The sequence below is a fragment of the Monodelphis domestica genome, chromosome 3 (assembly GCF_027887165.1).
Source record: "Monodelphis domestica isolate mMonDom1 chromosome 3, mMonDom1.pri, whole genome shotgun sequence".
Lineage (NCBI taxonomy): Eukaryota > Metazoa > Chordata > Mammalia > Didelphimorphia > Didelphidae > Monodelphis > Monodelphis domestica.
The window spans coordinates 189,031,093-189,056,561 of record NC_077229.1 but is presented as its reverse complement, the minus strand read 5'-3'; the positions used below and the strand labels follow the sequence as shown (position 1 = coordinate 189,056,561).

Below are 25,469 nucleotides of genomic sequence, written 5' to 3'. Positions count from 1 at the left end.
GGAGGGAGAGAGGAATAATTGTTGCATTTCAATGAAGGGATTCTCCAGAATACAGAGTCCTCATTGTCTTCAATCAGCAGACTGGCACAGGAATTCAGCGTGCAGGGGAGATAGGACATGGCTCACTAACTGCTACTAGCTATCTGACATTTGAATAGTTTTATCAGGCTATGTTTACAGTATTTAAAACACATTAAAAATGTAACAGTAGCAATTCACATGGGAGATGGAAGGAAGCAGGATTCCCCATAGTCACACTAAGTCCCTTTTATCCAATGACCCAGAAGATGTAAGGAAAATGGATAGTCTGCCTCCTTCCCCATCTACACAGGAGAAATCCTATGAGAGGCTCCCTGATTCCTTTGGTTTGTCTCAGATACTGTTTCTCTTTTATGAAATTTTGCTCAGTTCTAAATGGAAGGTCAGAATGCCCTGGAGGAAATAATGAAAAGCCTCCCTCTGCAGCTAATCACTCATGTTCACTCAGGATCAGGGAGGGGGTCGGGGAATCTGATTCCATACATAGACATACTACAGTATTTAAAAATGTAACCCTTTCCAGTAACACAGAGTGAATTGAGAAAAACCTTTCACTGTCAGGCTATATATGTCAGGGGGGTAAAAAGGCAGAAAGAAAAGTCCCATGAATAACAAAGACTTCGAGCAGCTCTTTGTGTGGTAGCAAAACCACCCAGAATCCAAGTGGGTACTTGTTCATAGAGTAGGGAATGGCTAAACAAACTGAGAACTATGAGAGGAGTAGAATATTATTGCCCTTTAAGAAATGGCCAATGGCCAGTGTGAGGAATTCAGAGAACCATGTGAATTCTTGAAGCTGACTGAAGTAAGAAGAACCAGGAAAGCAATGCACCCAGTGATCTAGGATCATGTAAATGAAACCAAATGCTGCATGTGTCATTGCAATAACGAATCTTGGTCCTGGAGAAAAGATGAGGAAATGCACCTCTCTTTCTTGGAAAGGGGAAAGAATACTGTTGAAGCCATCCTATGTAGCAACTGGGTCTACTGGTTTTGTTTAACTATTTTTTATTACAAGGGAAAGTTCAGGATGATGTTTGATACATCTGGAAACAACCATGTTACAAAAACAAAAGTCATCAAAGATTAATTTCTAAAAAGACATTAAAACTCTGATTTTTTTAAAAAAAGAGAATATGAACAAATAAGGAAGCTATTCCTTTATTCCTTTAGAGATGAGATGATAATAATATCGATCTTAGAGTTGCACAAAAGGTACCTTGAAGTCTAGATCAAGCATTTCATTGGACATCAAAAACAGTGGGCATGAATATTAATTTTACTCAGACTTGCCTCTGAGTTCATATAGTTTTATCAGGACTCAGTTCTACTTAAATGAAGTTTAATTGCATATATTCTATGTTGAGAGATAATGTGAGATATCTGTTGATAAAAGGAAGACTTGAAATAGCAGATAAGGGTTCAATGTGCTTCTGACAAATACTGTTACCAGGAGGGAAGTCACTTAAACATTTGATGTCCCAGACAACTCTTTAAGATTATATATTGCAGAACAGTTTTGAATCTTCACTGATGTTAGGAATGCCTACCCCAGGCATTCCCAACACAGGAAATCATAGATCTGAGTCAAAATATCAACAAAAAAATGCTGGGATTAGTTATGAGATAATAAACTAAATCTTTCTCTAAAGAATATAAAATATGTACAATGCAACTTCTAAGGAGCTCATTAAGTTCCAGTAGAAAATATAAGCTTCTTAAAGGCAGAAATGATTTCATTTTTTTGTCTTTATATCCCCAGTATTTAGTACCTGGCATTTAATTGGCATTTAGTCAATGTTGAACTGATCAAAATTAAGCTTATACCAAATGCAAATATACTTTCAACATACAACTAAAGCAAATTAGTTGTATCCTGGGGAAAAAAAAAAGTTTTTCCCATAAAGCTTGATTTTTTTTTTTTCAGCATGGTGACATCCAAGTCATATGCCCAAGACAGGGTACACATTTTCTTTTGTCTTCATGAATTTTCCAAAACAAAACAAAAACAAACAAAAAACTTCCAAAAGAGGGATTCATTGAAATATCAACTCAAAAAGGTTAAATATCTTGCCCATGGTCACCTACAGCTAATAAAGTATGACAGTCTTTCCACCAGATTGTATTACCTCTCCTATTCATCTAATGATCAGTATTCTGGATTATTCAATACTTTTCTTTCTTCTTTGTTCCCCCTCCAGGTCTCTGCTCAGTTCTCTCTCTCCTCAGCATTGTTAGCAGAGTTTCTGGAATATTTTTTAATGGAAGCCAAAACTCAAGCCAATCAATTCTATTACTTTCCAAAAAACATCTAGTTCTATCTTAAAGGCAGTCCTTTGTAAGATTCAAAAACCATTTCAAAGTATACTGATTTTGATATACAAATGAACAGAAAACAAGTCTGAAGACAGGAATTATCTAGAAAGAGAATCCCATATCATTGTTGTTTAGAAGCTTAAAAGACTTGAATATTTTGTGGAATCTGTAGATATCCCACCTCATTCTTATCCAGACTATTTCCCTGTTTCCACTCCATTTGCTCAGATAATGTGCTGCCACCTAATTTCATGGCTACTTGTTAGCAGTTCAATCATTTTTCATTTTCTAAGCCACAGAAATGCACAGATTTAATGGTATGTTTGTAAGGTTATCTATAACTACATTTTTTTCCTGAATATTTGAAGGTGGATACATTTTTGCTTTAATGTTGGTAAATTTAAGTGAACTCTTAGGGAGTAATTCTTGGTTTTTAAGTTATTCGGAATTTAATTTCCAAATTCACTCTTTACCCTAAAAATACACGTATCACATCTGTCATATCTTCATTCTCTTCTGGATTTCTAAGCACCAGGGCTAATCATTATCAAAAGGCACTTCTTAAAAATCAATATTAATTTTGTTGTTTTATATTTTACAAAACATCTAGCCAGAAGACTGTACATTTTTTAAGCTTGATCTTAAATTTTTTAAACTGTGATCAACTTGCTCAATATGCTACTTGCTGAAGTCTAAGTAATTAAGGGTAGATTTAATTATAGAGTTTTCAGAGTATTGGAAAAACTAACATCATCCTAAAAATTTAAGTAGATGGTTAGGCTGTAATTCAATGCATTAGGCTTAGAGCCAAATAAAAAATTAACATTTTCTTTGAAAAATAGTGGCAACTTTAAGCAAAACTGCTGCTGGTGATCACCTTCTTAAATTAGCATCAGCTTAAATGCATCTCACAATGCCTGGTTATTGCTGAATTTAGCTTCAAGTTATGTAACTAAATTATACTTCTGTGTATCACAACTCTGGGAACCATTTTCTAGCGTTTTATTGGAAGGAAGTAAACAGCACACTTGAGCACATAAAGATTATGTTATCCCTAGTCCTCTAAAAGTAAACTTGACAAAATCTACTCACCTTGGCTGAGTAATTAAGTAACTCTAGAAATAATGTTTATGTGGTAAATTTGTGGTCAAAGATTTTTCTCCCCTTTCTTATTATGAGCTTCCTGCTTTTAAAAATTTTAATTTTAAAAATATGTTTCCATGTTTCCATGTTTCATTTTCTTTCCCTCTCCTCTTTCTTCTCCCCTCCCACAGCAAATCAAGCTTCCTGCTTTGATTAACCTTGAATTAAACCTTTTTCAAAAAAGAAAAACCCTTACCTTCCATCTTGGAATCAATACTATGCATTGGTTCCAAGGCAGAAGAACGATAAGGACTAGGCAATGGGGGTTAAGTGACATGCCCAGGGTCACACAGCTAGGAAGTGTCTGAGGGCAGATTTGAATCTAGGACCTCTCATCTCTAGACCTGGCTCTGTCCAAGGTTCAAATCTGGCCTCAGACACTTCCTAGCTGTGTGACCCTGGGCATGTCACTTAACCCCCATTGCCTAGCCCTTATCGTTCTTCTGCCTTGGAACTAATGCATGGTATTGATTCTAAGACAGAAGGTTTGAGTTTTTAAAAAAATGAACAGCTACAAATTTTATTGTATATTTCATTCAGCCGGGCATATGGCAAGTTTCCTAAAGGTAATATTGTAAAGATATTCACAGTAACATATTTCATAGGTGATGACTATTGGCTAAATAAATACTAAACTAACCAAAATTCACAAATAACCTATATATAAATATACTTTCCAGTTATTTTTCAGTTGTGCTCGAGTCTTTGTAATCCCATTTTGGGTTTTCTTGACAGAGATTACTGGAGTGGTTTTCCATTTCCTTCTCCAGCTAATTTTACAGGTAAAGAAACTGAGGCAAATATGGTTAAGTGACTTGTCCAGGTCACATAGTAAATGGCAGAGGCCAGATTTGAGGATGTCTTTCTGATTCTAGACCCTACACTTTCTCCACTATGCCAACTTGCTGCCCACACACACACACACACACACACACACATAATATCTGTAGCTATATAGTAAGTGCCTATGTGTCAATGTAGAGAAATCCTAATGAGGAAATTCTCTTAGTTAATGCATGTCAGAAACTGTTTTTCAACTCATAGTCTAAAATTTTTTTCTGAGACCCTGAGAAATTAAGTGATTTACGTGGGGCCACAAAGTCATTATATATCAGACACTTAAGAATTAAGCCCAGTTTGTCTTGAATCTATGTGTCTAGGAAACATAGGGGGAGCCAACAAATAAATATGAGAACCAGAAAAGGGCAGCGTTGGGGAATTTAAAGAAGAAAATGTCCAGGAGGATAGGATGGTTACTGGTATGAAAAACTATAGAAAAGTCAATGAGAAGAGAGGGACAGAGAGATCTGGTCCCTGTATTTATCAACCAACAAGCATGTGTTAATCATTTGTAAAGTGTAAGACACTGTGCTAAGGAACGGAGATATGGAGACAAAGTTCCTTCTGCCCTAAAGGAACTTATATGCTAATGAGGTATATCACACATCCACAGAGGAGTAATACAGAATATACACAAGATGAATTCAAGGTAGTTTGGGGAGCAGGTTCTCTAGCAGCTGGTGGGTAGGGAAGGGGAGGGCAAACCCAGAAGGGTTTAACGATGAAGGTAGCACTTGAGCTGAGTGTTGCAGGAAACTGGGGATTCTAAGAGTCAGAGGTAAGAAGGAAGTACAGCCCAAGCACAGGGGACAGAGCGCAAAGGCATGGGGGTGGAAGACAGAGATTCTTTTGTGAGCCAGTAAAGAGGTTCCAGTGTGACTGGAATACGGAATGTGAGGAGAAGAGTAGTAAAAAACAAAAAACCCCGGAAGGGTAGGAAGGAGTCAGGTTGCAAAAAACTTACAGATTTAAATATATATAAACATGTAGTTATGTGCATATAAAAATGTGTATATGTATGTAAATAAAAACATGTAGTTATAGATAGATAATAGATAGATAGGTAGATAGATAGATAGACAGAAAGAGATGGATGGATGGTTAGAAAGACAAACAGACAGACAGATGATAGATAAATAGATGGATGAATAGAAAGATAGACAGATAGATGGATGGATGGATAAATAGAAAGATAGACAGACAGACAGATAGATAGATGGATGGATAAATAGAAAGATAGACAGACAGACAGATAGATAGATGGATGGATAAATAGAAAGATAGACAGACAGACAGATAGATAGATAGATGGATAAATAGAAAGATAGACAGACAGACAGATAGATAGATGGATGGATAAATAGAAAGATAGACAGACAGACAGATAGATAGATAGATGTAGATAGATAGATAGATAGGTGGATGGATAAATAGAAAGATAGACAGACAGACAGATAGATAGATGGATAAATAGGAAGATAGACAGACAGACAGATAGATAGATGGATGGATAAATAGAAAGATAGACAGACAGACAGATAGATAGATAGATGTAGATAGATAGATAGGTGGATGGATAAATAGAAAGATAGACAGACAGACAGATAGATAGATAGATGTAGATAGATAGGTGGATGGATGGATGAATAGAAAGATAGGCAGATGTAAAGATTGAAATTTAGGGGAGACTGAGGCAGGTAGAAATTAGTTTCTCTCTGCAAGGAGTATTATATTTTTATGAGGTTTATTAAAGGTTAAGGATTAAAGAAAATACAGGATAAGAAAGCACGTGACTAGGCCAGAGAGAGGCCTAGACACAACCTCACCTACATTATGAGAAGAGCCGCACCTGCTTCCAACCGGAAACAGTAAAGAAAAGAGACACAAAAGCCTTTGCAATCAGGTTAAATACCCCATCTCGGTCTCGGCCCACTAGATAGTGACCCTGTTTTGAATGAAGACATTTGAATGAAGAAGTCATGAGGTATTTGAGATCTGAGGACACAATCAAAAAGACTTGACAAGTGATCAGGCTGAGAGCGTGGAGCTAGAAAGGCTTGAAGATGAGTCCAACAGGGGAATCATGTAGAGGCAAGAGCAGTGAATTTAGACTCAGCGGCCCTGGATTCAAATTCTAGCTCAGACACTTCTTGTACAAGAAGTGTATAGGTGGCTCACCAAATTGAGAGTTAGGGCTAAAGGCAGGAGATAAATGAGTTCAAGTCTGACCTCAGTCACTGCCTAGCTATGTGATATATCTATATATCTATATCTGTGTGTGGCAAGTCACTTAACCCCCATTGCCTAGCCCTTCCCACTCTTCTGCCTCAGAAATACACAATATTGATTCTAAGATGGAAGGTAAAGGTTTTAAAATGTTGATAGAATATATTTCCATGTTTATAAAATGTATAAATGTGTTACTCAATATATTACATATTCTTTGAAATAAACCCAAAAAAAGAAATTTAGAAAGGTGAGACAAAAATGAAATAAACATTATTTTTAAATGTTTTAAAGTCCAAAGATAAAGCAAAAACCAATATCCAAACATTGCTCCCCCACATCCCAACACCTTGGGGTCTTCCCTACCCCACCCCAGTCTTTGCTACTAATGGATTGGTGTCCAAAAGATGACTTCTAGAGGTCACTCCTTGATACTCAGTACATTAATGCTGTACTGCCTGTGAAACAAACTTGACTCTGGAATGCCAGGATACCAATGGAGGCTCTATTCCCTTTCTAGGGCAGTATGAGTGAAGAAGTGACTAAGATCTCCCAGAAGCAAATAAAACAAAGTGAGAAACCATAACTGAAGTTTATAGGACTTTTCAAATGCCTCTTTAGCCAATCAAAACCCCTCCTCTTCAATACATTGTTAACTGACCAGAATCAATTACAGAGGCTTGGAGAATATTCACCTATGCCAAAGCAGTTCCCTTATAAATCATCACTACTCTCTGAGAAGCATCATCCCAACAATTGCCACATGGAGGTACCATCTTAGCAAGCTGATGGTGTCTGCACATGTACTGAACCCCCATTATGTAATATTTCTAAAAATAAAAGCATATTTGATTACATTCCTCTCACTAAAATCATTATTAATTTTAGCAAGCAAAATTATTTGTATCATTATGGCATTTTGAAAATATTTTCTTTATCACATCCCTTTATAAATTTTATAATCCATGCAATTATTAATACAGTAGCACATGTATAATATTTATTAATAAGTAAATGTGCACATATTATGGAAACATGCTCAATCTTTTTTTCTGAAGGGATATATGAACAAAAAAGTTTGGAGACCATTGCTCTATGCCATTTCAAAACTTACCCTCAAATCCCTAATGTTTCCCTAATCCTCCCAAAAAAGATGTTCTTGCCTCCTTTTTTTTTTTTACTAAGAAAATGGATGCTATCAATTTCAAACTCACTGTTTTCCCTGATTCTGTACCTTAAAAAATCCTTCTATACCTCTATTCATCCTCAAGAGGACTTTCTTCTTGCCAAAGTCAACCCCTTTACGCTGTTAACTATGTTCTTGTCCCTTTCATTTCTCTCTTCCAAGAGCTAACTCTCTGTCTCTCTCTCCCCATCTTTTTCTGTCTCCTGATTCCTTTTCCCCTTAGTTTTCAAATCATGGTCTACTCCTGGTTCTCTTTCTACCTGCCTGACTGTTTCTTTTTTGTTTCCTTTTGCTGACTCATCATCATCTCCTGTTCCTACTCTCTGTGAATATTCTCCAAGCCTCTGCCTTAGACTGGCTTTATCTCCCTACACACACTTTTAAAATTCTCATCAGCTCCCACAGGTTCAGGTATGATCTTTAAGCAGAAGACCTTTAAATATCAAGCTAATTAACAACCAAAGTTATTTGAAGGATTCAGGTTCCAGTGAGCAGTGAACATTAATAAGAAGAGCATTACAAGTAACCTTCACCTGGAGGAGTAGCTTGGGGAGGGGATAGGGAGAGATAGAAGCACTTTGGCTTCAGCTTAAGTTTCATCTTTTCCCTCTTTGGCCAGAAGGGAAGGCATCCTGTGAATTTTAGATTTTCTCCACCCTGATTAGTCTTTAAAATCCTATCAACCAGGAATGTATACACCCCTACTTAAGGATTAAGTGTTGAGGAGGATGGCCTATGACTGACATGTACTAGCAAGTGACAAATAAGAAACAACTGAGAGACCCACTGGGCTGTCCTAAGTCAAGCTTAAGCTACCATTGGTACATGTGAGATGCAAGAAATAATGTAAAGAATGTTTTATATATTTCACATCATTTCCTGTTTGTGGCCTCTCTCTTGGAGATGTGGCTCTCTCTCTGGCTTGTGTGACTCGTGGCAGTGTGGTTTGTGTCTTGGTGGTTTGGTGGTTTGTGACTTGCCAGTGTAGTGACTGGGAGAAGTTCTTGGATTGAATGGCTTAGGCTGATTCCTCATTCCTTTACTTCCTAAAGCACTCTCCTCTTAGGAGGCCCCTCATCTCCGAGTAGACCTCATGGCTAGAAGCCAAGCTAGTTTTAATCTTTTGAGGAGGCCTCGTGGCTGAGTTCTCTGAACTTCCCTTGGCTTAGGCTAGACCGGAGAAAACTTATACCCTTTTCTCTCTCTCTTCTTCTTGAGCCCTTCCTTCTATTATAATTAAACCACCATAAAAATATCCCAAACTGACTTGAGTAATTTATTGGGATTGAATTAATCCCTGGAGACCACCAGTATAATATATTTAGTCAATAACCCCTAATTTTACACTTGACAATCTTGAGCTACAAAGTATCTAGAGAAATTTCTATTTCATGTTTTGTTGTCATTCAACTTTATTTTATATTCATTTCCAAATTCTCTCCCTCCCCAACACATTGAGAAGGCAAGAAATATAAAACTCATTACAAATATGAAGTCATGAAAACTAATTTCTGCATTAGCCATGCCCCTCCCTCCTAAAAAAATAATAAAACAAGGAAAAGAAAGAAAGAAATATGCTTCAATTGGTATTCTGAGTCCATCAGTTCTCTATCTGGAAGTGGGTAGCATTTTTCATCATGAGGCTTTTGTAATTGGGATAAATTATTGTATTGATCAGTTACTAAGTCTTTTACAGTTGATTATTTTTACTACTCTCCTGTTTCTGCTCCCTTCAGTTTCCATCAGTTCATACAAATCTTCCCAAGTTTTTTTTTTTCTGAAACAATCCCCTTGATCATTATATAACGTACAGTAGTATTCCATCACAATATCAGAAATCTTAGCTTGTTCAGCCATTCCCCAATTGATGGGCATCCCCTCAGTTTCCAATTCTTTGCCTCCATAAAAAGAACTACCATAAAAATTTTTGGTACATATGGGTCCTTTCACTTTTCCTTGATCTCTTTGGAGTATAGATCTAGTAGTAGTATTGTTGGATCAAAGGGTATGCACAGTTTAATAGCTTTTTAAGCATAGTTCCAAATTACTTTCCAGAATGGATGAACTAGTTCATAGTACCACCAATAGTGCATTAATAAGCCTGTTTTCCCATATCCCCTCCAACATTTATTATTTTCCTTTTCCTTCATTTTAGTCAACCTTATGGGTGTAAAATACCTCAGAGTTGTTTTAATTTGCATTTCTGTAATTATTAGTGATTTATAGCATTTTTTTTTCCAAATGACTTTTGGTAGCCTCAATTTCTTACTCTATTTTTATCATTTGGGAAATTGGTCTTATGATTTTGGATTTCTCACCTTCCCCTTATCAGCCAAATCAGCAGTATCTAGTGGCAGGGAGCCAAGAATAGAATGGATGTATATTCCAAGTTCTCCTAAAAATAGCAAAGAACCTGCTTTATGCCTTAAGCAAACTTCTTGAGCATCTCTTGAAGGGGAGAAAAGGAATTCCAGATATCAGAATCTATGAATGACCTGTATGCCATATTTGGTCTCTAAACTTAAGCCCATTCTCCCCTAGTGGGGAGTGGGTAGCCGACTTTAGGTGATATTCAGATTGTACCGCCTTAGTAAATATCCCTTTCTAAAAGCTCCTTAAGGCTGGCTGACTAAATGGTTTTTAATTAAAATTCTTGTAGGCTGGAAGGGAAGAAGAGAGAAGTACACTACTAGAGGTCTGTGATATATAACCCTGGGAAAGCCTCTCTAGGGTACTCCTGGAGCCCTAAAAAGACAAAATATGCACACACTAGGGACCCAACTTGTGAGTGTAAACAGGAGTTGGAAGAATCACCCCAGAGCATGTGTTGCACTTGAAATACTCTTGTATGTGTTATTGTTCTTTTTATTCTCCCTTTTTTCCCCCAGTTGAATATGAACTCCTTGAGGACAAGATCTGTTTTGTTTGTGTCTTTGTATTGCCAGTGCCTTTTACAATTCCCTGAACCCAGTAAGTGATTAATACATTTTGGATCGAATTGAGTCCATGTAATCAGTACAATGTCTTCTGAGAGTAAAAAAGCTTCACCATGAATTAGATGCATAATTCATAGGGAGAACAAAGCAAGTATGACTCTAATTTTCCAGATTCCAAGAATTTCCAGTCATTTCCAACCAGTGTTCTTCCAACTCCATTTAAGCTTCCCCCATGACTATAATAAAAATAATATACCTGCTGCCTTCCATCATTCTTGCCTCTTTTGTCCTTAGCTCTAACAGAGAGAGGTCTACACAAAGTAAATGCATTCTTGTAATTTTGATCCTTGAAAAGTTGATCGTTGTTAATGAGAGACAGGGAACACAGCCCTTCAAATTAAGCAAAGCAAGGCAAAGAATGAGGAAAGAGAGAAGTTAATATCAGAAAATGGAACTAAGCTCCCTTTGCCAAATAACAACAAAAAGACTTTCTAATTAGCTTCCATCAAAGCAATATATTTTTACTAATGATAAATTCTTGAGGATCACAGTTTTAATGAACATAATCACATGGAAAATAAGCCATAGGAACTGAAAACTGAAGCAAATTATAGAAATTATGACTTGGCAGGCAACTTGAAACATTTAATAATTATTACTGGAATTCCAGCCCTGATAGAAAATGGGAGGAGATTAAAGTGTATAATATTTCTCTAGTCCATCCTCCATTCTTTTGCCTATTCAATCATCTTAGAGAAGAGAGGTGGAAATAAGAAAGTATAATACGAATTATGGGAGATAGGAGAAGAAAGGAAGACAACTGGATGGGTGAAAGGGGAATATGACTATCATCGATCAGACCTGTTCATTGCAGGGCTATATTCTAGTGCATAAAAGCAACAATCTGGGAGAAGCTTTTTCTTTTGTCCGTTTATTGAGGCAATCACTGGCAAATATGCATTTTTTCTTAATAGATCAATAATGCTGGTTCTTGAAATTGTAAGAGTATCTATTTACCCAGGTCTGTTTGACCAGTTAGCCTGGTTGTTACATCCATTCTATTAGCAACTTATTGCATTCGAGCAGCTTATTATAGCAGAGCAATGAAGCATAATTAGACAAGAATCCTTTTGCTAACGATAGTGACAAATTTATTGTTCAGGTTCCATGGGCTACTATTAAACTAGACTTCTTAGACAACTCCATTTTGAAGATGAAAAAGAAGACACAATTAGTTGATTAAGACTATAAACTATTATGGACTTCTTTATCAGCAGCAATGCAATGATCCAGAACAATCCAGAGGAACTTATGAGAAAGAACGCTATCCACATCCAGAGAAAGAACTGTGGGAGCAGAAATGCAGAAGAAAAACATATGCTTGATCACATGATTCGATGAGGATATGATTGGGGATGTTGACTTTAAACGATCACTCTATTGCAAATAATAATAATATGGAAATAGACTTTGAACAATGATATATGTAAAACCCAGTAGAATTGCTCTGGGAGGGGGGGGAAGGAAGAGGGGAGAGAAAGAACATGAATCGTGCAATCATGGAAAAATGTTCTAAATTAATTAAATAAAAATGAAAAAAAAATTTTAAAATGAAGTAAAAAGGAAAAAAAAGAATGTTAATAGAGATGAACTTCTTGTTTTCTTGTAAAATGTGAACCTTAAAAATTCTCAGACCCTACTTCATAAGGTTTGGTTAAAATCATTCCCCATTTTAAACAATGAAGGAACTTAGATCAGGAATGTGAGACTTCTACTTAGATCAGGAATGTGAAGACCTCTACTCCACCCCAACTTAAGTATACTTTAGGGGAAGAAACTCCTTGATGAACAATGAAAAATACTTAAACCCATACTTATAGTAAGACAAAAGTTCTTAAGCTGTGCCTATTTTTAGATCTAATACAAAAGAGTGTTAAGTACCTATAAAGGTCAGGCAACTTGTGAATTTACAAGGAGCAAAGAGGAGAAAACTTACTCAGAGATTCTAGTCTACTCAGGTATGAATAACTCAAAGGATTAGTCTACTCAGGTGTGAACTAAGAATGGTCTGTCCTTTGAAAACCGTCTACTGTGATTGGTAGATGTAAGGACTTAGGGGAGGAGACATAGAATAAAATTCCCTTTAAATAGGAGCTCAGATTCATTCAGAGTCATTCAGATTGAGATTCAGGCATTGAGCTGGTGGAGGCAGCTGAGATGAAGCTGGCCTGGTGTCACTAGAATCCTTGCTTGGACAGATCTTGTGGTGAGTGATTAAGGACTGACTGATCTTTCTCTTAAGGCTTAGATCTGGGTTGGCCAGGGCTGTCCTGGGCCGGCTTATCCTTTTCTCATTATTCCCCTTTTCTCTCTTTCTCTCCTTTTCTTTAATTCCTCATTTGTATGAATTAAATTCTCTATAAAACCCAGTTGACTTGGGTATATTTCATAATTGGGAATATTTCCCTGGCGACCACCTTATATTTGATTTAAAACAAGACACTGTCTTGAAACCATATTTTCTGTGGTCAAATTTACTCATCCACTCATATCTACTACAATTTATATCTTCCACTATTTTAATCACTACAGTTTATGTCCTCAACTATTTTAATTCTAACAATCATTAGATAGTATTAAAATACTCTGTTTTATACCTATGCTTCCTTCACATGATAGACATGTAACCAGAGATATAACTAATAGCTTTTCTGCTTTGGACCAAAATGTAACTCCCTTGATTTTTTTCTAAGTGATTGAGAAATAGAGACCTGGAGGTTTCAGAAAGTCAAACATTTAAGAGAATATTTCTCCAACCTGGCATTAACTCTCTGTCACAATGTGGGGAATATAAGCCATTACAATGACCAAAAAGAAATCATCCCTTAGCCTGGCCCAGAGTCCCTTCTTCTATAAATATAAATATATATATATATATATATATATATATATATATATATATATATGTATTTTTTCCTCCTAGTTTAACTCTCACTTGTCCCTGTTTGCCCTCTTTGTCTCTACTGGGCAAGTTCTCCTTTCCAGTGAGCAGCTATATTCTTTCTCACCTTATTTAATTTTCTAAAGATAATAAGATTAAATTCAGCAAGTAGAAGTGTTATCATGTTAAGTAGGGTTGGTGGGAGAGGGTTGGCAAGGAGTGGGTGAAGTATTTTAAATGACCTTAATCCAACTTTGAGTCCAACAGAACTTTAATAACTTGCCCAAGGTAATAGAGATAGTAAAGTAAGTTTTACTTAATTTCTTCATCTGTAAAATAAGGAGATTGGATTAAATCCTCTCTAAGGTCTCTTTCAGCTCTGAGATTCGGTTAGCTGTGAAACTGATTAAATTCAGAAAATTAAATTCAGGTTAGCTCTCATAAATCAAAAGCTTGTACTTTACGGAAACAACTGACAGCAAATGCTTGGAACAGGGGAATATCTGAAATGCAAAGATAAATTCTTGTCATGCATTTTAATTGAGGGTTTCTGACAACTTCTTAAGTGTTTATTAAATGTCTACTATGTGATTAGCACTGAGGTATGTCATGGTGATACATGTGAAAGATTATAAAATTATAAAAAAACGCTCTGACAGCGTTTATAGTTTCATTAGGGAAATAAAACATAATCCTGCCTCTGCCCAAGCTTGGGTCAGTTCTGTGATCATCCTGTGTTGTATAAACAGGAGAGACAATGTCTAAATTGGCTAAGAGAATTCGGAGCACAATGCTATCTATATAAGGGACTTCAGTTTGTTGCAGGGACTTGGAAAGAGATTTGGGGGGACACCCATGGAAAAGGAAATTCCAGAGAGGTAGCTGAGAGACTTTTGAATAGTGGACTACAGCTCTCAAGGATGAAGTCATATATGGAAGTCAGCACCATCATATTCCTTGACCTCCAGGCTTTGCAGTTCTAGAGAGAACTAAAAGTGAACTTTCCCTGGGTAGGATTGGTCTTTCTCCTGGTTTGAGCTTAGAATTTATCTCATTCCCATCTGAGGAGCTCATTTACTCTCATGTATTTGTTAGTATATTCTAATCTGTAGGACTCCAATTTCTATCTTCTATTTTGCTTGGAAAATTGGGTTTACTTAATTCATGATTTCTGATGCTCATTTTTATAACCAGTATTTGATAGGAAGGGGCTAATCTGACAAGCGAAAATAAGGACTATCCTTAACAATGATCCCATGGAATACTATTGTGCTATAAGAAACGATGAGCAGGAGGATTGCAGAAAAATCTGGAAAGACTTGCATGAACTGATACAAAGTAAAAAGAGCAGAACCAGGGAAACATTGTACACAATAATAGCAATATTGTATGATGATTAACTGTGAACGATTTAGTTATTCTCAGCAAAACAATGACTTGAGACAGTTCCAAAGGACTCATGATGAAAATTGCTCTCCATTTCCAGAGAAAGAACTGATAGAAGGGGCAGATGGATATAGAGCCAGGCCTACAGATGAGAGGTCCTGGGTTCAAATATGACCTCAGACACTTCCTAGTTGTGTGACCCTGGGTAACCCCCAATGCCTAACCCATACAACTCTATTGCCTGGGAACCAATACATTGATTCTAAGATAGAAGGTAAGGATTAGGGGAAAAAAGACAGAAGGTAAGGATTTTTAAAAAAAATGAATTAGTTATGAAGTCTGAATGCAGATTGAAGCTTATTATATTTTATTTTCACATACATATGTCTTTTTTCATGTTCTGCATGATCACAGTGTATGATCTGGATCAAATTGCTTCCTCTCTCAGGGAGTGGGAGGAGGAGAGAATTTAGAGCTCAAAATTTTAGACAATGAATACTAAAAATCTTTTTTACATGTACATAGGAAAAATAAAATATTATATTTAAAATGATCAGGGGAGTATTTTCCTTTTGAAAGCCTTATATAACTCTATACTAAAGATATTTGAGAGGTGACAGATATGTCTAACTTATCCCCCTTCTTGGGAAGTATAGGGTTTGTGTGCTTTTTGCTGGTAGTATCAATGCAACCTCTCTCCTACTTTCCATACCACCAGAAAATTAGGCAGTCATACACACATATACACACATCTTACAGAGACAGATACACATAAAACAATTAAATATATCACCTATGTTCTACATCACCTTTTTTTACTATGCTGTTAAATGGCAAAATAAGTACTGCAAAAAGTAAGTGCCATAAAATTTCAAAGCTTGACAGAAATGAACTTGAATTCATAGGAATGTTGGTGGGGGAAACAAGAGAAGGATATTTTAGGCAATGGAAATGGTTAATCTGGTTATTCTTCAGCTTATAACTGAATTAGAACTGGGATGGAATGAAGAAGTAGAATCATATCTCACACAAAAGAAACTCTGAAATATTTAATATAACAAATATTTTGCCTCTCTTTGCAAATGGGAAACAATGCCCATATTTTGTTTCTCATTCATTTTCCTATTTCATAACCTGTACTTCAACAATTTCAACTAACATTGGGAAATTAAAACCTTTTCCCCATATATTGATACCCTATATACTTATGGATTCCTTAGGGAAGGGCAAATAAAAACATGCAGCCAACAATGTTCTTGAGCTAGGGATTCATAAATGGTCAAAAGAACATTTTAATCTAATACACATACACCATGGGTCTGTGTCTACCCTCTCTTAACAAAACAAAAATTCTGTAGATTTAAAAATGAAAAGTATGATCTAACCTGCTCATTTGTAATAATAACAGATACCATTTATAAAACCATTTTAAGATTTACAAAACACATTACAAATGTTTCATGTGACTATTCCAGCATCCCTAGGAGGTGGATGCTATTATTATTCCCATTTTATAGATGAGGAAACTGAAGGCAAACAAAGTAAGTGACTTGCCTAGGGTCACAAAACTAGGATCTGAATCTGCATTTGAACTCTGATCTTCCCTGACTCCAAATTCAACTCCAGTCCCCTTTACTACTTCACTTTTCCCTCTCTTTTTACAAGAGGAAGTAGTTTAAGGGACTTCATCAATATCAGACAGAGAGTAAGTAGCAGAACCAGGTCCTCTGGTTCTACATACAGTGTTCTTTCTTTTATATCATGATAACTCCATTTTTTATGCATCCACTAAAACAAAGAGTTCTCATAAGAAATTAAAAATCACACCCATCCTGGGATCCTGGGGCAGCGAAGCACAGAGCACATGGACATTCTCAGCAAACAAATAAAGATCAAAATGAGAATGCCACACATGCCCGTACACCCAGCTCTTCGGGTCTGTGGCTCTCAGTACCAACAAATGAAAAAGAATTCCATCATTCAGCAACCCAACAAGCACCCAGTGATCCAGTCTAATGGTACCCAATAGGCTGAGTGAATACATATAAAACATTTTACTCACTTCTCCCTTGTAGCTGTATTTCCCCTTTAGAATCTTCTTATAAAGTCTCATGGGATTTTCATCCTCAAATGGCAGGGATCCACTCAGTAAAACGTATGCTATTACTCCAAGAGCCCACATATCCACTGCATTTGTGTATGGTTTCCTGGATAGAATTTCTGGGGCGATGTACTCTGGCGTGCCGCACAGAGTACTCATGGACCAGTCGCCATTTTTGTGACCGGAGCTGGACAATCCAAAATCTGTGATTAAGATCTTCGATTCTGCCCCTGGGTGATAGTACAAGAGATTTTCAGGTTTCAGGTCTCGGTGAGTTATTTGTAGACTGTGCAGATACCTCACCCCATCAACAACCATCTTGAGGATGATGACGGCATCCCTCTCTGTGAATGTTCCCTGGGCAATAATTCGATCAAAGAGTTCTCCTCCTGTAGCCAATTCCATCACTATGTAAACTCGATCCTGGGCTTCAAAGATCTCAATAAGCTGGACAATATTGCAGTGGCTGACTCGCCGGAGGACGCTCAGTTCAGATTCACAAGCTTCTCTGCCTTCTTTCAGGCTGGTCTCTACCATTTTGATGGCAAAGGGCTTCTTTGTGACTCTCTGTTCCACTCTCACAACCTTGCTGAAACGGCCTCTTCCAATGAGAGCCTGGATGGTATATCTGATGAAAAACAATAGATCTGTCATCCATCTAAAATAATCGTCCTAGATAATAAGGAAAAAGACTTGTACAAGAATATTCATAGCTGGGGGCAGCTGGGTGGCTGAGTGGATTGAGAGCCAGGACTAGAGACTGGAAGTCCTGGGTTCAAATCTGGCCTAAGATACTTTCCAGCTGTGTGATCCTGGGCAAGTCACTTGACCCCTCATTGCCTAGCCCTTACCACTCTTCTGCCTTGGAACCAATACACAGCATTGATTCCAAGACAGAAGGTAAGAGTTAAAAAAAAAAAAGAATATTCATAGCTGCACTCTTTGTGGTGGCAAAAAATTGGAAAATGAGGGGCTACCCTTCGATTGGGGAATGGCTGAACAAATTGTGGTATATGTTGGTGATGGAATACTATTGTGCTCAATGGAATAATAAAGTGGAGGAATTCCATGGAGACTGGAACGACCTCCAGGAAGTGATGCAGAGCGAAAGGAGCAGAACCAGGAGAACATTGTACACAGAGACTGATACACTGTGGTACAAATGAATGGAATGGACTCCTCCATTAGTGGCAATGCAGTGATCCTGAACAACTTGGAGGGATTTATGAGAAAGAACATTATCCACACCCAGAGGAAAAACTGTGATAGTAAAAACCCCGAAGAAAAACAACTGCTTGAATACATGGGTCGAAGGGTTATGGTTGGGGATGTAGACTCTAAATGAACATCGTAGGGCAAACAACAACATGGAAATGGGTTCCCATCAAGGACAACCCAGTAAAACCCAGTGAAATTGCACGTCAACTACAGGAAGGATGGAGGCAGGGAAGGAGGGAAATAATATGATTTTTGTAACCAAGGAATAATGTTCTAAATTGACTAAATAAAATTAACATAAAGGACAAAAAAATAAAATAAAATAATTGTCCTCAAACATATCCAGAATCACTGGAGAGATTTTCTTTCCAACCCTCATCCTATAACACATACCTCTACAAAAGGGAAATTTTTAAAAATTTAATTAGTTCATTTTCTATAGCAATTTGAGGTTTATAAAATCTTTTCCATGGAAGATATTGTTGCTTTTGTTATTGTACCCATTTTACAGATGAGGAACTTGAGATTCAGAGAAATGAAATGATTTGCACAAATCACATGATTAGTATGGGACAGACAGGACTTTAACCCAAGGTTTCAAGACCATTGTCAAAACTCAATTCTGATACTGTTCCTCCTCACTGATGGGTTGGTTGGCTTGGCTAAATTGCATTTTCTCTCTCTTTTTTAATAATCTCTCTTTGATCTTTTAATTTTTTTTTTAAACCTTACCTTCTGTCTTAGAGTCAAAACTGTGTATCGGCTCCAAGGTAGAAGAGTGGTAAGGGCTAGGCAATGGGGGTCAAGTAACTTGCCCAGGGTCACACAGCTGGGAAGTATCTGAGGTCAGATTTGAACCTAAGACTTCCCATCTCTAGGCCTGGCTCTCAATCCACTGAGCCATCCAGCTGCCACTTCATTTTTTAATTTTTAAAGTGCACAGAAGAGAACACAAGGTAAGAAGAAACACAATTAGGATAGCTTTGAAAATTACATCTTGAATTTATTAGCCAGTTATTTATTAAACATTTACTTTATGCCAGATACTGTGCTAAGTGCTCCGGCACAAATTAAGGCAAAAAAAGCTATCTTTGTCCTTAAGGAGTTGACATCCCAAACAGAGGGGTGGAGAGATCAACATGTAAACAACTATAGACATATGATATATATAGTATAAATGGAAAATTATTTCAGAGGAAAAGTACTAACAATAGAAGAGGAAGAGAAAGAAGAAAGAAAAGATTCATATACAATTGAGGATTTGATCTGAGCCTGGAAGCCAGGGAAACCAGGAAACAGATAAGGAGGAAAAGTATTTAAAGAAAGGGATAGCTGGGGAAAAAAACCATAGAGTATCTTTTCCTAGGAAAAGCAAGAAGACTGGTGTTACTGGATCACAGAGTATGTGGAGGGAAGTAAAATGTAAAAGAGTCTGGAAAACTGAGGGAGAGCTAGATGGCTCAGTGGATAGAGAGCTAAGACTAGAGATAGGAGGTCCTGGGTTCAAATCTTACCTTTGACATTTCCTAGCTGTGTGAACCTGGGCAAGTCACTTAATCCTCATTGCCTAGTTCTTACCACTTTTCTGCCAGGAACCTATATTTAGTATTGATTCTACAATGGAAGGTAAAGGTTAAAAAAAAAAGACTGGAAAGGTAGAAAGGGAACAGATTGTGAAGGGCTTCAAGAGCCAAACAGATGATTTTATATTTGATTCTGTAAGTAATAGGGAACCATTAGAATTTACTAAGTAAAGAACTGTCATGATCAGATCTGTGCTTGAGGAAGATCACTTTGGCAGCTAGCTGGAGGATGAACTCGAGCAGATTGAAGCTTGTGGCAGGGAGACCAACCACCCTGCAGACTATTATAAGAACCTAGACTAGAGATCTATGTGGCCCAGTGGATAGAGCACCAGTCTAGAGTCAGGAAGTCTAGAGTTCAAATTTGGCCTCAGATACTTACTAGCTGTGTGACCCTGGGCAAGTCACTTAACTCTGCCTCAGTTTCCTCATCTGTAAAATGAGCTGGAGAAGGAAATGGCAACCCATTTTAGTACCTCTGCCAAGGAAAGACATGACTGAAAAATGCCTGAACAACAATAAGACCAGAGGTGAAGATGGTTTGTACCAAGGTCAGAGAAGGGAAGAAAGCAAAGAAAAATGTTACAAAGGCAAAATTGACAGTTTGTCCATACTGGACATAGTGGATGAGTGCAAATGAGGAGTCAAGGATGGCATTGGGACTGTGAGACAGGAAACTGAGAGGAATGGTGGTACCCTTTGGCAATAATAGGGAAGTTGGGATAAAAGGAGGGTTTGAAAGAAAAGAGATAATTAGTTCAGTTTGGAACATGTTTAGTCTGAAATACTCAATAGGCAGTTGGAAATTCAAGTCTGAAGGACAAAAAAAAATGGTTTGAGTTGAATAAATACAGCTGAAAATTATCTGTCTAGAGATCATCAAACCTATGCAAGCCACAATTGAATATTGTACATGCAAAACCTTTTTCTTTTCTACTTTGCATAAGGAAATTATCATCTTTATCTTGTGTTTAAATTCAAAACAAAAATAGATGAAAAGAATATGCCTTGGGTTAGGAAAAGCAAAAAGACCAATGTTGCTGGATTGTACACTATATGTAGGGAAGTAAAATGTAGGCCTTTAGTGGAAGGGAAAGAGGATGCCCAGCCCAAAGGCTCGCTGTAAACAGTTTCTTGGTATTAATAATTCATTTTGTTCTCAAGGTAAGCTCTATAAGGGCTGGGACTATCTCATTTTTGTCTTTGTATCTCCACCAGTTAATACAATGTCAGACACATAGTAAGTACTTAATAAATGCTTGTTACTTAATTGATTATTAAGTCTCTTGAGAGCAAGAATTACATGTAATTCATCTTTCTATCCCAGCATTTATTAGTCACTCAATAAATATTTGTTGAATGACTGAAAGGAAGAAGAAAAAAAACTGAGCTGTGGCAACAAGCCTCAGGGAGATTCTTCAGGACTCAGAAGCTGTCTTACTATCAAGCAGTAAAGACAGAAAAGAGTAGCTTTTCACAAGCTCCTGACAACTCCTTGGGTGAGGAAAAGAGAGTCCCTGACCCCCTATTTGAGAAAATTCTCTGAAGGACAAATGTTGCTGACACTTGCTATTTCTAAGTAGTAAACACAAGTTTTCGGAGAATGTAAAACCATTATCAATAATATATGTGTTACTTTCTCACAGAGAAAGCAACCCAGTCAAATAAAACATCAACTGAAAATGGTTCAAGGGCTCCCCTCCTGGCTTGGATTTATTGAGTGACCTTGGGAAATTAAACATTTAGAACATGGAGACAGGCAGTGTTAGGCTCAGAATCTTAAAAACCCACTTCACTGCTCTTTTCCACCACAAAAACTGTCTTCCATTTAAAGATGAAGAGAGAGAGAGAAAGAAAGAAAGAAAGAAAGAAAGAAAGAAAGAAAGAAAGAAAGAAAGAAAGAAAGAAAGAAAGAAAGAAAGAGAGAGAGAGAAAGAAAGAAAGAGAGAAAGAAAAAAAGAGAGAAAGAGTGAGAAAGAGTGAGAGAGAGAAAAGAGAGAAAAGAAAGAGAGAAAAAAGAAAGACAGGAAGGAAGGGAGGAAAGAAGGAAGGAAGGCAGGAAGGAAGGAAGGAAGGAAGGAAGGAAGGAAGGAAGGAAGGAAGGAAGGAAGGAAGGAAGGAAGGAAGGAAGGAAGGGAAGAAGAGAAGAAGAGAAAAAAGAAAGAGAAAGAGAAAGAAAGAAAAAAGCAAGAAATAGGAATGGGAAGAAATATGCAAACCAGTAAATGACAAAACATATGGAATATCTGAAATCATATTAAAGATTCATATTTTAATTTCATTTTGTGCTTTAAAAATTGGGGGAGGAGGCAACTGGGTGGCTCAGTGGATTGAGAATCAGGCCTAGAGATAGGAGGTCCTATGTTCAAATCTGGACTCAGATACTTCCCAGCTGTATGACCCTGGGCAAGTCAATTAACCCCCATTGCCTAACCCTTAACAGTCTTCTGCCTTGGAGCCAATTTGTAAGGGTCTTATAAAAAATAAATAAACAAACAAACAAATAAATAAAATAAAATAAAAATTGAGGGAGGGGGATTCCTTCAAATTCTTCCATTTTTATTAGCTTTCTTTCTTCCTATTTATTTGTTCCATACTTTGTACCACTTATTGAGTAAAAAAAAAATGACATTTCTACTGACTTACTGAAATCATCTTTGTTCTAGAAAATGCATTTTAATTTTCTAGTCAATTAGTTTATCAAAATAGATAGCAATTTAGTCATCTTCAAAAGATTCTTTCTCTTCTTCCCTTTCTTCTGGTTATTTATTCACACAAATATTCATTGTGTTCTTTGAACACAATTACAGGCTTTTTCATTTCTAACACTTTGCGGACTAGGAAGACATCTCAAATGCATGTTTTACCTTCTCTCTAAAGTAGATGAAAGCATTTTGCAATCACTAATTTATTGTTTTTCCCTTGAACTAAAAGACAGGTCCATTTGCTCACTAAATTAATCATCAGACAATACCATTTCTGAGGGTCCAACCTCATTTGCTAAAATAAAGAATGCTTTAGTCAATAAAGATAAACTGCACTTATTCAGCAAGGCTGAATGACACAGAAGGCTGTGTCATTGACAGTCAAGAAAAGGGTAAAGTTTTAAGTCCAGCTTTAAAGTACCTAAAATTAAATTGACTCAAGAGGAATGATAAATTTCCAGCAGCAATATTCTAGGTCTTACTACATTATAAAACTCAACTTCGCTATTTCCCCATTTCGGATTCCTCCATATCTTAATAGATGGTAGAATCTATGAATAGGTCTAGAGCAGGGACCTCAGGGATGGGCTAATAATAATAGTTAGCCCTTATATAGTGCTTTAAGTTTCGCAATGTACCTTACATTTGTTATTTTATTTGATCTTCAAAATGACTCTGTCAGATAGGTATGATTATTATCCAACCTCCCTCTTTTTTTTTTTAACAGATGAAGAAACTGAGGCTTAGGGAAATGAAGAGAGAAGATTTTAACCAGGTCCTCTGACTCTAGATGTGACCAAAAAAAGCCTCCCAAAATCCACTAGCTGGTGGCCCTGCTTCTGGTAATAAATTGCTCCTGAACTGTTCTGATCTTGGAATGACAGTCTGTCATTGGGAGAGGAGGGGAGGTGAGGAAAGGGAAGGCAAGAGAAAGGGGAGAGAGGGAGGGAAGGAAGTGGGGAGAGGAAAGAAGAAAGGAAGGAAGGAAGGAAGGAAGGAAGGAAGGAAGGAAGGAAGGAAGGAAGGAAGAAAGAAAGAAAGAAAGAAAGAAAGAAAGAAAGAAAGAAAGAAAGAAAGAAAGAAAGAAAGAAAGAAAGAAAGAAAGAAAGAAAGAAAGAAAGAAAGAAAGAAAGAAAGAAAGAAAGAAAGAAAGAAAGGAAGGAAGGAAGAAAGGGAAGGAAGAAAGGAAGAAAGAAACCAAAAGAGGCTCAAATGGGATAACACATTGAAAGTGCTTGGAGGAAAAAGAAAAGGAACTTTTATAGTACCTACTTTTTAAAAAATCTTTTTTACAAATCTCATTTGATCCTCACAATAAGTCAGGTGCTATTGTTTATACATTTTACAGTTTAGGAAACTGAAACAAACAGAGGTTAGTTAGGTCAAAGTTACTTGCCCAGGGTCCCACAGCTAGGCTCAGAGGCAGGATTTAAACTCAGGTCTTCCTGACTCCAAGTCCAGCTCTTTGTACAGTATATGGCACCAGCTTAAATTTGCTTAGCATAAATGCTCATCAGTAATAATGATGATGATGGAGTGGGTTCAGATTGTCTATGACATATTGGAAAGATGTCTGGACTAAAACTTAAAAGACTTTCTCCCTAAATCCAGTTTCTGCCACTAAGTAGCTGTGTGACCTTGGGTAAATCACTTAACTATGCCTGTTTCCTCATTTGTAAAATAACTTAGGAGACTAGGTAAAGTGGGCATTGGACTTAATGTTATCTGTAACTTACTTTCCAATACTAAACTCCTCTGACCCTATGCCCTGTAGAAAACTTTTTTGGTTCTAACATCCTACAGCCTATTCTTTGATCTGTTTCTGACAGAATGGGAGGGCTTGAACTAGCTTAAATACAAAGAGGTGAAGATAGGTAGGGAGACGTAGAACACACTGTACCTAAGTTTCAGTCTTTTTAGGACTAGAGGTGATTTGCAGCTAGTTGAAACTCCAAGAAATCTCAGGTCCACAATTTAGTTTCCTCGTTATTTACTTTCATTTTGAAAGAGTTGCAGGAGACAATCTCAAAGATGCTTGTCTGGCTCTCACTTGCTATTTAACTTCTCTGAAGCTCTGGGATGTTCCATACCTTCTTTTTCAGGGGAGCCTTTAACACCTGTCAGCCAACTTCTCCATCCCCACAGAGAAAAGCGTCGACCCTCTGCCCACCACACCGTGTCCCCAGAGCTCGGGGGAACTCTAGGGCGCTTTACCTGGCTGTGACCCGGGGGTCGAACTTGGCCCGGTATCTGGCCACCTGCATTTTCTGAACCGCCTCTACCGCCGCTTCGGGAGGTACCTGCTGCCCCCTGTGCCCAGTCTCCCACTGTTCTGCCTGCAGCGGACCATAGCTTCCTTTCCCCACTCCCTTGCCCCAGCTCAGGTGGAAGGCAGAAGCCGATGTCTCCGGGACTACTTTGCTACTGGTCCCGCAGCCCATAATACGGAGCAGCAAGTGAACAGCGAATAGAAGGGGCAGACACTTGTGAGCAGTAACTCCCTGGGAAACCTCCCATTTATCCTTCCCTGGAGGAAGGTCTCGTTTACTGCCCCAGGTCCCAAACACGTGGTTAGCCACTGCCCCGGCTCTATCCCCACCCAGTCTGCCCCCATCCTCCGCGGGAGGTCGGCAAATTCGCTTCCCAGCATCTTTTGCACCTACTAGCCCAAGAGTTTGTTCTGAAAAGACAAGTTAGTCCCCAGTGTTTCTCATTCGTTAACGCTTACAATAGCCCTGTTATTTCGAGTGGGTGGCATGAATGGATTGGTTAGAAATCAGGAGACCTGAAAGGGTATCCCTTTATTAGACCTGGATACCAGCTAGCTCTTTAGTTGTTAAAAAAAAAAG

General features: G+C 37.5%; 1 protein-coding gene across 1 annotated transcript in view; it reads right to left on the bottom strand.

Moving 5' to 3' along the window:
* PSKH2 (protein serine kinase H2) overlaps positions 1-25,256 on the bottom strand; it is a 30,081-nt gene extending 4,825 nt beyond the window's left edge. The window contains exons 1-2 of the mRNA XM_001378867.5: positions 24,835-25,256; positions 17,076-17,742 (exon numbers count right to left, since the gene is read on the bottom strand). Coding sequence (XP_001378904.2) covers positions 17,076-17,742; positions 24,835-25,061 — 894 coding nt within the window. The 5' untranslated portion in view covers positions 25,062-25,256. The remainder of the gene's footprint in view (positions 1-17,075; positions 17,743-24,834) is intronic.
* Positions 25,257-25,469: the final 213 nt, after the last annotated feature.